A 12,500-nucleotide genomic window follows, 5' to 3' on the forward strand; every position below is an offset into this window, starting at 1 on the left:
GCGCATGCGGTGAACATTTTGCAATGAAAACTGGTCGCACGACAACACTTTATGCACTCGCACATATGCTCCCAAATATATTTTGAGGTCACATAGTGAAATTGTGCGCATATGCAAGCAAAACAGTCACAATTTCAAGCCCTGCAATTTCAAATTCAAACAGGTTCAAGTACTTTGTCAAAAATCCAAGCACTTTTCTAACCTTGAAAACACTACATTAAAAATCAAGCATTTTCCAGGATTTCAAGCACCCGTAAGAACCCTGTCTTTTGTCTTGAACAGATAAAGAAAACTCTTAAAGGTGTGGAACCACTTGAGGTAGAGTATATTTTCAGTTTTGGGCAAACTATTCCTTTAATGTGACAACTGTGACAAACTTCAATGTGCGCAACTACACATATAAAAGTTGTGATCAATAAAAAACTAACTTAACAGGAGAATGTGCGCAGCTGCAAGTAAACTATAAGTAACTATATTTAACTTAAACATCAACTCTAAATCATCATATGAGTCTTAATCATAAATAATCAAATGAAATGTATTCAGTTGTACACTCACTTTTAGGAAGGTTTCTATGCAAACGTAAAAAAATCTAAATTCGGATGGCTGGTGATTACTAACCTGTTGAGTTTGCTGCTGACATCGATGTCGTTCATGAAGCACTCGATGTTGAGTGGCAGGTCTGAGGAGTTTGCGCTCATCAGTTTTTTCAGCTTCTCGCACTCCTGATAAAGGCGAACCAGAGCGCGGGGCTTCGATCGCACATCCAGCTTGTACTTCTGGGCAAATTCCTCACAGAAATGCTTCACTAGCACCTCGTCAAAGTCCTTTCCGCCCAGCTCAGGGTCAAACGCAGAGCCCAGAACCTGAAATAATCAAGTCAACAAAAATATTAGAGGGTCAAACTAATCAATTAAAGGGAACAGGAATCAGAGAATGAAACGCAATACCATTTAAGACCCCTTCCCATACTTTTTAAAACCCTCATGGCCACTTTAGGTTTCAACTGGTGACATCGGAAACATTTTAGCTTACAGTATATTCACCAAATACTGATGGTAAGAGACTAATCCTAGTTTAAAACATTTTAAGCATGACGCACAGGCATTTGTAGCTCCACCCTATTTTGAAAACGGCACAATCTCATTTGAATTTAAAGCGACAGTCACCAAAAAGTCACAGATAGGATCAAAGCCTAAAAGGGGCAGTTTCAAAGAGTTATAAAGCATGATCTGTGTGGCATTTTGGGCTAAAACTTGGATTGCCTAACACAACAGAATATTAATAAAACAGGAGGAGTTTTGCTGACAAGATGTTAGAATAAGCCTGAAACATGTTTTAATTTTTATTTAGCATATTTATTTACTAATTTTTAGTCAAAAGAAGTTTCCGAACGGAATCACACAGTGAACAACCACCAAAATGTAAATCATACAAACAAAACTCGCCTTACCTTTAACTTGCCTTTGTTGAAGGCACATGCAGAGACCTGGTAACCAGCATGGCCAACATCCACAAACACAACAGTCCTGGGCTTTTCCTCTGGAGCAGGCAGGTCCTGTTTGTAGATGCCATACGCCAGTGCAACTACAAGCACAGTAGACACATGATCACACACACTCTTATTATAAAATGATAATTTCCGCGATAATAGTATATGCAATATTCGTATCCCAGAGAGTTGCATTAAATTACTATTTTTTTATTAGGGATCCACAGAAATTAAAATTCAACCCAGTAGTTGCTGTTCTGCTATTGGCTAGAAGGTGAACCTGGAGCTGAAATATATAATAATGACGGGAGTCGAGAAATGAGAGGAAAATGTCCATAAGGGCCTTATCATACAACTATTTAAACAACGTATCGCAAAATGTAAAAATTATTGTTGCGCTGATCTGAAAATGGCAACAAATCACGGCAAGACAAGTTTGCTGTGGTTTGTTGCCATTTTCAGATCAGCGCAACCCTAATTTTTCACGTTTCGTGCTACATTGTTTAAATAGTAAATCCATTTGCGCCACTTTGTGGACTCTTGAGTGTGCTGGTCTATAAAGGAGGTGTGTTAAGGCGCATTGTTGGTGTGTTGCTGTTTTGAGGAACTGAAATAGACCGCATCATTGACCAACTAAAAGCTGCTCTAAAGTCAAGTTTAGAGTGTGTTAGTTTGAGCCTATGCAGGTCCAAACGCTTACACATAACATAATACACACAAATATCCTTACATATGAAAACAATTGAAGGATTAAAATGTTACAAAAATTATTATTTTCTACATAAATATAAACACCACTGGGTCCATGCCTCACCTCGGGGGCTTTTTCAGTTCATTCATGACAATTTGTATTTGTATAATATTATTATTAGCAGGATTATTAATTATATGCATATTTATATTAGTTTTAATAAAAACAAGTTTAGATTTGTCCACCTATGGGGTTTTGGAGACATCTGCATCACCATATGTGTTTGGATATAACTCAGTTGTTTGAGCACACTTCATTATTATTGTTCATTTATTAATTTGCTGGACATTAGAACTAAATTTAAAAATAGTTTTTATGGAAATTTTTGTGCTAAACAAACTAAATCAAACATGCAAGCTAATGGATGTCTTTATTGGAGCGAGATTCCACCGTTTCCTTACTCCATGAAAGTAAAGGAGTAAAGTAAAGAGTAGAAGTGAAGTAAAGTAAAGAGAAAGTAAAGAGGCTGAATGAAATGAAAATAGCTTAACCTCTATCGAAACGTAATAAATATCGCAAGAAATACGATTATAGCAATACTGAACTGGAATATTGCATATTTTGTCCATTATTGTGCAGCTTTAGTTTGTTTATTTATTTATTTCATGGCAAGATAAATATTTAAGTACATATTACATAATAGAAACTGAGCTTTTTTTCCCACATAAGAGCAGGCCTATGTAACGGAATTGTGCCTATTGGTCTCATTCACTTCCATTGATAGTTTTCAGTCATGTGATCGGCGCCAAGAGCAAGAGAGCAAAAAAAAAAAAAGGGACGCAACGGCAGCCACACTGGGCTCTCCATAGAAACGCAAAACAATTGTAATTTTTGATTTACCCCCATCCTGACAGTTCATATAATAAGCATCATACCAATATTAATCGCTTCTTTGTAGATGGATATATTTAAAGAGACGATTAATAAAAAAAGTAACATTTTATAGTAAAACAATAAATAGGATTTTTTACTCATTTTCTCTGCATCTTCAGTTGTACAAGACTGAGGACAATAAAATGTGTTTACATTGAAACACAATAGAAACGTAGCACATTGAAAAGGAAAAAATATGTTCTGTGCCCCCCTCCCCTTATACAGTATGATCCATTATAAAGGCATATGACATGATAGTCGTTTGTTGCTGTTGTTGAGTTTATTATAACTAGTGTTGTTGTTTGTACCTGCTGTAGTGTCATTCATGAGTCTGAGACAGTTGAGGCCTGCGATCTGTGCAGCATCCATCACTGATCTTCTCTCGGCATCTGTAAAATAGCTGGGAACCTGTGGGACAAGAACAAAACTGATTATTCACATTTATTACATATTAACTACAACAGCTAGACATTAAAAATTAGCATTAGGGCTGCTATCTAACATTGCGATATTCTGTTATTCTGCGATACACAGTGGTATTCAACATGTCATGTTTTTTTCCAGAAAAAACGTGTATAAATGTGTAATAACAATGAAAAAAAAGAAGTAGAAAGTTCTGAACTACTGAACCCTATTTAATACTTTATATATATATAAGTTTTATTGGTGTCGGCAGCTCTAATATGGAGAATGAAGTCACACGCATTGCTCAGGTGTGAGCTTCTCACAGACTTCAACAGTGTATTAAATCTTGATGGTTCTGTGGATCTCGTCAATCATATCTGAGCTTTATTTTGTATTCTCTATTGGATTCGGATCAGGTGATTGGCTGGGCCATTCTACAGCTTGATCTTCTTTCTCTGAAAGCATCTGAGAGTTTCCTTTGCTGTGTTTTGGATCATTGTCTTGCTGAAATGTCCACCCTGGTTTCATCTTCATCTTCCTGCTAATGTAGATGTTGAACTGAAGCAGCTGATGGCAGAGCGATGCTTAAGAACTACTGAGAGGTTACAGCTGCTGTCTGGGCTTTCATCTCTCATTCTTCATGTGTTCAATACTTTTTTCGTGTGTTTATTTTATTTTATTACACATAATTTTATTTGTAAACTAATTAATATTGTTTTATTTTCATTTATGGATTTAATTGGTTGTTACCAACATCTGGTGGAAATTACAGGTCAAAAGCACCTTTAGAAACATGAAAAATAGTGACGTGTTGATGACATATTTCCCCCACTATATATCGCTATATGAATACATTTTCACCACTTAAACAGCTCTATTTGGAAATAATTTATAAAAGAAATATATTTAAAAATGTATATAAATCTAACAGCATTCAGTAATTAAAAAATAATAATAATGCTATCAATTCCATCATTATTAAAGTAAGAAATTGTTATTTTTTATGCCTGAGTGCTTTTAAAATCATTATACAATCACAGGTGTCAAAACACATGCAAATTATATTACATGCAAATTATATTACATGCATATATATATATATATATATATATATATATATATATATATATATATATATATATATATATATATATATATATATATATATATTATGATATTGTTTATGATATGATATGATATGATATGGTGTTTATGATATGATATATAAACACATGCCAACTATAATCCTGACTCAATATTGCATATCCTGGGATGTGACAATTGTGAATGATCACATTATGATATCAATGCTAAAATGACATATTGTGCAGCCCTAACTAGTATAATAATGAAAGACAACAAATCAGAGCTAAAAGGAAAAGAGAAAATAAACACTCAAACTCAAATCACAAGTAACATTAGAGGAATTTTTTTCTGGATCATTTCCTGATTGCTGTGTTGTGACTGACACTTCAGTAGAAGTATTTCGTGTATGATAAGAATTTCCTCGATACTGATGGATGCGTTTAATTTGTGTAGTTTTGACACTGAGAGCACAAAAACTAAATCTGCAGTTCTCGTGAATTGAACTAGAAACGAGTGTTGTGAAGAAAACAGCACACTTTGGAGCACTGATAGCATGCTGTTAACAGGACTTTCATGTCGTTAGCTTGTTACTTACATTGTAGATGCTAAAGATTTAGCATCATTTCATCACACATTGTTATCAGGTTTTAAAATGTTGCCGAGATGTTTTAAGACAATGCTAGCATGTTTCAAAACATGTTGTTATCATTTTTCTAAATGTTTTATAATTGTTAGATTTCATGAAACAGATGATTTGCTGCTAGGTTAGCATGAATTAAATTGTTAATAACATATTTCGTAAAACACAATGTGGCATGTTGTTAATGTACTTTGTGTTGCTTAAAGGTTTTTTGTGGTGTTAGCTTGTACAGAGTAACACGTTTTATCACATCACTAGCTTATTTTAGAGTGTTGATGCCATGTTATTAGCATGTTTTATGTTTTGTTTTTTTTACAATTTTGTAGCAATTTAAGGTGTTTCGAACAGGTTTTAATAGGATAAAATGTTTTAACACATCACCACATGTTGCTAGCATATATTTTAATACATCTTTCAGGCTTTAAAATGTAGCCAGATGTTTTAACACATGGCAGATATGATGCTTTAACGCTATGTTAGCATAAATTAAAATTTCTAACAACACATTCCTAGCATTTTATTAAAGTGTTGTTGCACGTTGCTATTGTATTTCATGATGTTAAATTGTTTCCATCATGTTTAAACATTTATTTCAAGAGTTCACACTTAGATAATGCTTGACTATTTAAGCTAGTTTGGCATGCTGTCCCGGGTGAGAACCCTGAGCTCGGTGATAGATGAGCCCAAGGCTCCCGCCTGGTCAATAAGCATTTGGAGGGATATGAGATCAGGTAGTTCTCGATAGCTTTCCAAAATAGATCACTAGTTGTGCTAGTTTGTAGTAAGTGCTTGTGACTTTAACTTTTGTTGCGTAGTTTTTGAGTGTGGGAGGAAACCAGAGTACCCGGGGAAAACCCACGCGAACACGGGGTGAACATGCAAACTCCGCACAGAGAGTATCGGTTGGCTCAGCTAGTGTTGAACCAATGACCTCCTTGCTGTGGGGCAACAGTGCTAGCAACCGAGCCACCGTGTCGCCCAAACTGAGGAGGAGGGAGAAGGGATGGATGGGGGGGTTTCCAAAACGAAGATGAGGAATGAAGTTTAGGCTGGATATTTATTTTGAATTTAGAGTGATCCGATTGGCTAGTTAGTGATTAGTGATAGGGATCAGCTGTAGTCAATCCCATCACGTGCTCCTCTCGAAATTAGTTTGAGAAACTTCACTTAACAGCATGCTATTAGCATGTTGCTAAGATGTTTCAGGTTAACAGCGAAACATTTTATCACATCACTAGCTTATTTTAGAGCATTGATAGCATGCTGTTAGCATGTTTTATGTTGCTATAACTGTAATGCTATAACCCTAGCATTTAAACATGTCTTTAACCAGGTTTAATAGGTAACATGTTTTAACACATTGCCATCTTTTACTGTTAGTGTTTTATGATGCTAAAATGTTTACCTCACCTTAAAATGCAACACGTCACCACATATTGTTAGCATATTTTAAAACATTTTTCAGGTTTTAAAATGTAGCTATCACCGTCTTTGGTCGTTACCATGTTTTATGTTGCTAAAATGTTACTTCACTTAAAATGTTTTGAATAAACATTAAATGGATTAGCATGGTGTTGGTGTGCTTGTTTTAACAGATTAACATGTTGCTAACATGTTTCTAACAGCAAACTGATAGCATGAATAATCTATTTTGCTAGTCAGATTAGAAAATGAATAGTTTGAGACTGATTTGAAATATTAGATAATGATTTAAACTGGCTTTCAAAATACAAACAGACAGATATATTTTAGATACGTTTAGAGAATGAGCTTACAGAGATGACACAGTCCGCCACAGGCTTTTTGAGTGCAGATTCTGCGGTCTCCTTCAGTTTGGTCAGCAGCATTGCAGTGACCTGCTCGATGCCAAACAGCTTCTCTTCCTCCATATACATGACCTGTGGGACGGACAGCACAATGCACAGTGACTAACAAAATCATAGAGCTGCTTTGAAAACACACGTTTCACCATTTTCTTAATACATAGTGACATTAAGAGGGGGAATGCACTGATATATTTATACAACAGTGCTGTCTGGTTCTCGAATCTAATTGGCTGATAGCCATGAGATAAAGTAATATCAGCATTCTTCACCCTAGTGTATTACTTCACCCTCATGAGTGGCAAGCAGAGGACTACAATTTGACAAATATTGCAGCTGATGGACAACATAATGTACTTTTGAGGTGTTTTTAGGCGAATGTAGTTGTTAGGATTGCATCGATGCAGTTTATTTACATGGATAGTGCCTACTTTTAATAATTATAATTTTGGAGATTCAGCATTTTGGCAGCCATCAGCCTGTCATACTGAGCAGAGCAAAGACGGTTGACAAGATGCCGACAGAGACCGCATAAGACCTTGGGGGAGAAAAACTGCATTTTTTCAGTGCAAGTTTCAAACTACAGCTGAACAAATCATTACAGAACAGGTAAGCGACACTGTAAGTCGATCTCTCTCTTTTGTATTTTGTAGTGCTGTATTTATACCATAGTAATCTGTTAGTGTTTGCTTTGGCTCTTTCGGCATTAATTATTGTGATCTCCAGATTGCAACAGAGAAATATTGTGATATCTCCATAGACTGATGGCATTTCATGCCGTTCAGCCTTATAATCTGAAAATGTGAGCAAAATCTGCTGTTTTCACATCACTTGCACTATAGGGAATCATTTTAACACTAGCTCTAAAGTGACATTGGTGAATTAGAAAGGATTTCTGCAGTTCTGACGTAAGGTGCAGTGGAAGAAAGTAGTTCCTCATACAAAGGCGTTCATGACACTCTCTGTGTTTCAATTTCTTTTTTTATATACACAATTATGCGGTCGAACTGTTGTATAAATGCAATATTACAAGAGTAGCAGTGCCATATGGCTGTATATCATCATTGGTGGGCACTAAGACACTCGGCCTGCAGCCTCGAGCCAATGCACGACTCCCATTAATGCCAATATACAGCCGTATCGCATTGCCTCTTGTGTGATATTGCTCATATATAAGAAAATTAATATATGTGTGTGTGTGTGTGTGTGTGTGTGTGTATATATATATATATATATATATATATATATATATATATGTAAATATTATATATAATATAATATATATAATATAATTCAAAAGATTTGCAACTCATTGCAAATCTTTTGAATTATCAGAGCAAAATCATTAAATGCTTGCAATTAAAAAAATGAAATGTCATCTGTACGTTTTCTGACAGTTTAACATTGGTTTCAAATTTTCAATCTCATTAGAACTGTGATTGAGTCGCACTGTAAATCATGTAACACTTTAAATAGCTGTTGTGTAATTGCATATTTATGTAGACGATTAATATATATTTTTATATACACTGTTAAATTATGTTGTATTTCTTTCATTTAAAGTGTCCTTCACTCTATTGAGAATACTCAGCTAAAGTTTAACTGCACAATATAAAATATGAAATCGCAATAGGTGACATTCTTCTTTAAAATACTTATTTTGCGAGAGCACCTGAACCCCCGATATATAACACCAAGATTCTTCTCTCTCCCCCCCCCCCCCCCCCCCCTCATCACACACCAACCCAAAAGACTTTCAATTCTGAGTGTACCTCACACAGGTGAGTGGGCTTGACAAACCACCTGTAGAAACTTTCATCTGCTAAATAACTAAATGTAAAAGTAAAATTAATTTAATGTAGAAAAATAACTAGCTGGTACTGTCTATGCCAGGGGTCACCAAACTTGTTCCTGGAGGGCCGGTGTCCTGCAGATTTTAGCTCCAACCCTAATCAAACACACCTGAACAAGCTAACCAATGTCTTACTAGGTATACTCGAGACACCCAGACAGGTGTGTTCAGGCAAGTTGGAGCTAAACCCTGCAGGGACACCGGCCCTCCTGGACCGAGATTGGTGACCCCTGGTCTATGCAATTGACCAATATCGGTATCGGTCAAATGTTTTTTGCTAAAATCAGTATTGGCTAATAATAAAGAATAATTATAATCTGTGCGTCCCTAATTAAACGTGGATTTATATGAGTCTTACCTTAATGCCGGTGGTTCCATTAGGCATCTGTGCAAGATCATAGACCAGACTGGACTGTGTGGTTTCCACATACGGGTCGCTGAACGCCCTGCCATGGAATCGCTTAAAACCCTGAACAGTGTTCTTGCAGTTTGTGACCACCTGAGAACAGAAATGATCATTACACCTTCTGATCATCAGTGAACCTTCATGCTGCTTATTAAGAATATTTAAGTGCTTACCTGGCTTTTAGCAGCTGCCCCGATCGACCGATTACGAGGACCGAATGATACAAATGACCTGAAAGAAAAGCACATCATCATAACAATAATAAATAAATGGGCTCATCGCATAACAAATAAACAAGACCTTAATCATTTTCGGTGATGCAATATAAATTGGCCGGCCATACATACATAAAAGCCAATGCGAGCAACATTTCAGCTGATTGCGCAACATCTCTATTGGCGCTGTCAGTGTCTGTATGGTTAATAATTAACACTGTAGTATTTACTATAAATTACTATAGTATTTTTTATGTGGGTGTCTGACAACTGAATAAAGATCTAGTAGCAGATATCATTGCCTCCGTTACTCTTTTATTCTACTCTGACTAAAATTAAATATTTTTTTGAGTAAAATATGATGTGCATTTGGAAGAGTGTACTTGCATTGTGATATTATTTTGTCATTCTGGTATTATATAATGAGTGGCATGAAATGGTCTTAAAATGACAATAATACTGTTTATCGCAATATATTTATACAGATAGATAGATAGATAGATAGATAGATAGATAGATAGATAGATAGATAGATAGATAGATAGATAATTTTGCAGGAAAATTATATTTACAAAAGTAGAATAAAAATTAGCTTCACCAGAATATCAGCTACATATTTAAACCAATAAATGTTATATTATCTTGAAACTTTATTCTTCATCACATCCTTGGTGCTGCATTAATTGACAATATCTTAAAATACACAATAGACATAACCTAATTTTCAAGTGATATATTTAACACAATGAGACCTTTTTTTTTTTTTTAGAAATGTACATAATAAACAGATTAGTTTTAATGTATTTTGAGTTAAACGGATAGTTCACCCAAAAGTAAAAATTCTGTCATCATTTATATATTATTCCCAAGTTTTTTTTTTCTGTTTAACACAATACAAGTTATTTTGAGGAATGGCAGAAACCGGTAACCATTGACTTCCATAGTTTTTCCTCCAATAAAAGTCAATGGTTACCGGTTTCTGACATTCTTAAAAATAACCTATCTGGTGTTTAACAAAAATAAAGAAACTCATAAAGTTTTGGAACCACTCGAGACGAATAAAAAGCGAGTAAACATAAAACTGTGGGTGAACACATCCCTTTAAGGGGATTCCTATCGAGCGGCCTTAAATTTGCTAGAATGTTCCTCCGATGCCGGTGTGACGTCACACATCACATTACAGCAGAAGCCACGCTTTAGCATTCAGCTAACAGACAGCAGTGTGCTCTCATTAACCACAAAAAAAAAACAAATAATTCATAAACACGTAATCTAAACGACATATCCATCATAATACCCAAGCCTCAAATGAAAATAATTAAAATAATTTAATCTCACAGAAAGTCAACGTGACAAAGAGCTCGCGTACAACTGATTTCACAGTATTATTTTAATCAAATTAAATGACACACAAAGAAAGAAAACAATTTTTATATTTAATTAACATTTAAATATTTTATTCATATTATAGTTACACTGCCGTTGATTGTGACAGGGTATTTTCTCGACATAGAGAAGCACATGCAGCCTCCGAAGCGGTGGCTAGCACACCGAACCGTTATTAACACGTTAAAACAAGGTAATATGAATGACATTAATAGACTTACGGTGTACATCTGTCGCTGTATTCGTTTGCTACGGTTTCAATCCCACCGGCCCGAGCCACAGCAACATAACAGCTCTGGAAACCCACATCAAACCCCACCACTGACATCTTCACTGCTGATCACAGCCCGGATAAAACTCTCAGCGCTAGAAACAAGAAGCCTTTAAAATAAATATAACAGTCGCAGAGGAGTGTTGTTGAGGTTGTTATTTATGAAACTCTTCTTGGCTCTCGAATGTCCATTGACTAAGTTGCTGTACACCGGTTTGTGCTACATGTAATGTGTTAAGCCGGAGTTCACCGCAAGTCAACGAATTTATCGCGAGACTTCTGGAGTTCTAGATTGCTCTGGAGCTTTCCTTGTGTGACGTAAACTTGACGATTAATCCAGCCAATCCACGGATAGAGAGATTTTGGGTAAATATTATATTTACAAATGTAATTTTTCTTCATCATTACCTAATTTGCTGAATTTTCTTTGTAACTTAAAATGTTTAATTACTAGATTATAAAATGTTTATAGTAAAAAAAGTGCAAAAACTGTAAAAATTCATAAAGATTTTGTAAATATTATGTAATTTGATCATTTTGCTTCTGTGCCCTGTTTTTATTATTATTTTTTCTAGTATTACTTATTTTCTTTTATTTAAATTTCTTTTTTTCCTTGTTTATTATTGTACTTGATGTCAATATTTTCAGTCCTCTAAAGGAGGGCGAGTGAAAACTTCTAACAATAAAAGGCAACTAAATTATTAAATGTGTTCACTTTAAAAATAAAATAAAACTGTAAAAGTTAAAAAAATATTAAATAAAACTTAAATAAATAAATAAAATGAAAATAAAATGAAAATAAAATATATTAAAAATTAAAAAAATTAAATTAATAAATAAAATTAAAATAAGTGAATAAGACGACGCAGTTTCGCAGTAGGTAGTGCTATTGCCTCACAGCAAGAAGGTTGCTAGTTCGAGCCTTGGCTGGGTCAGTTGGCATTTCTGTGTGGAGTTTGCATGTTCTCCCTGTGTTCGTGTGGGTTTTCTCCGGGTGCTCCGGTTTCCCCCACAGTCCAAAGATATGCGGTACAGGTGAATTGGGCAGGCTAAATTGTCCGTAGTGTATTAGTGTGTATTGTGTTTCCCAGAGATGGGTTGCGGCTGGAAAGGCATTCGCTGCATAAAACATGCTGGATAAGTTGGTGGTTCATTCCGCTGTGGCGACCCCGGATTAATAAAGGGAATAAGTCGAAAAGAAAATGAATGAATGAATTAGTAAATAAATTTGAAAAAAAAAAAATAATAATAAAAAAATAATAAAAAAATAAAATAAAAATAAAAACAGATAATAAAAATA

At 35.0% G+C, this 12,500-nt stretch overlaps 1 protein-coding gene across 1 annotated transcript in view; it reads right to left on the reverse strand.

Annotated features, from left to right (window-relative positions):
* The window catches only part of hspa4a (heat shock protein 4a), a 34,178-nt gene extending 22,737 nt beyond the window's left edge, over nucleotides 1-11,441 (reverse strand). Inside the window, 7 exon segments of the mRNA NM_214716.1 lie at nucleotides 622-866; nucleotides 1,454-1,587; nucleotides 3,425-3,524; nucleotides 7,023-7,145; nucleotides 9,281-9,421; nucleotides 9,502-9,559; nucleotides 11,151-11,441. Coding sequence (NP_999881.1) covers nucleotides 622-866; nucleotides 1,454-1,587; nucleotides 3,425-3,524; nucleotides 7,023-7,145; nucleotides 9,281-9,421; nucleotides 9,502-9,559; nucleotides 11,151-11,257 — 908 coding nt within the window. The 5' untranslated portion in view covers nucleotides 11,258-11,441.
* Between the last annotated feature and the right edge of the window lie 1,059 nt (nucleotides 11,442-12,500).

Source organism: Danio rerio, chromosome 21 (genome assembly GCF_049306965.1).
Source record: "Danio rerio strain Tuebingen ecotype United States chromosome 21, GRCz12tu, whole genome shotgun sequence".
NCBI lineage: Eukaryota > Metazoa > Chordata > Actinopteri > Cypriniformes > Danionidae > Danio > Danio rerio.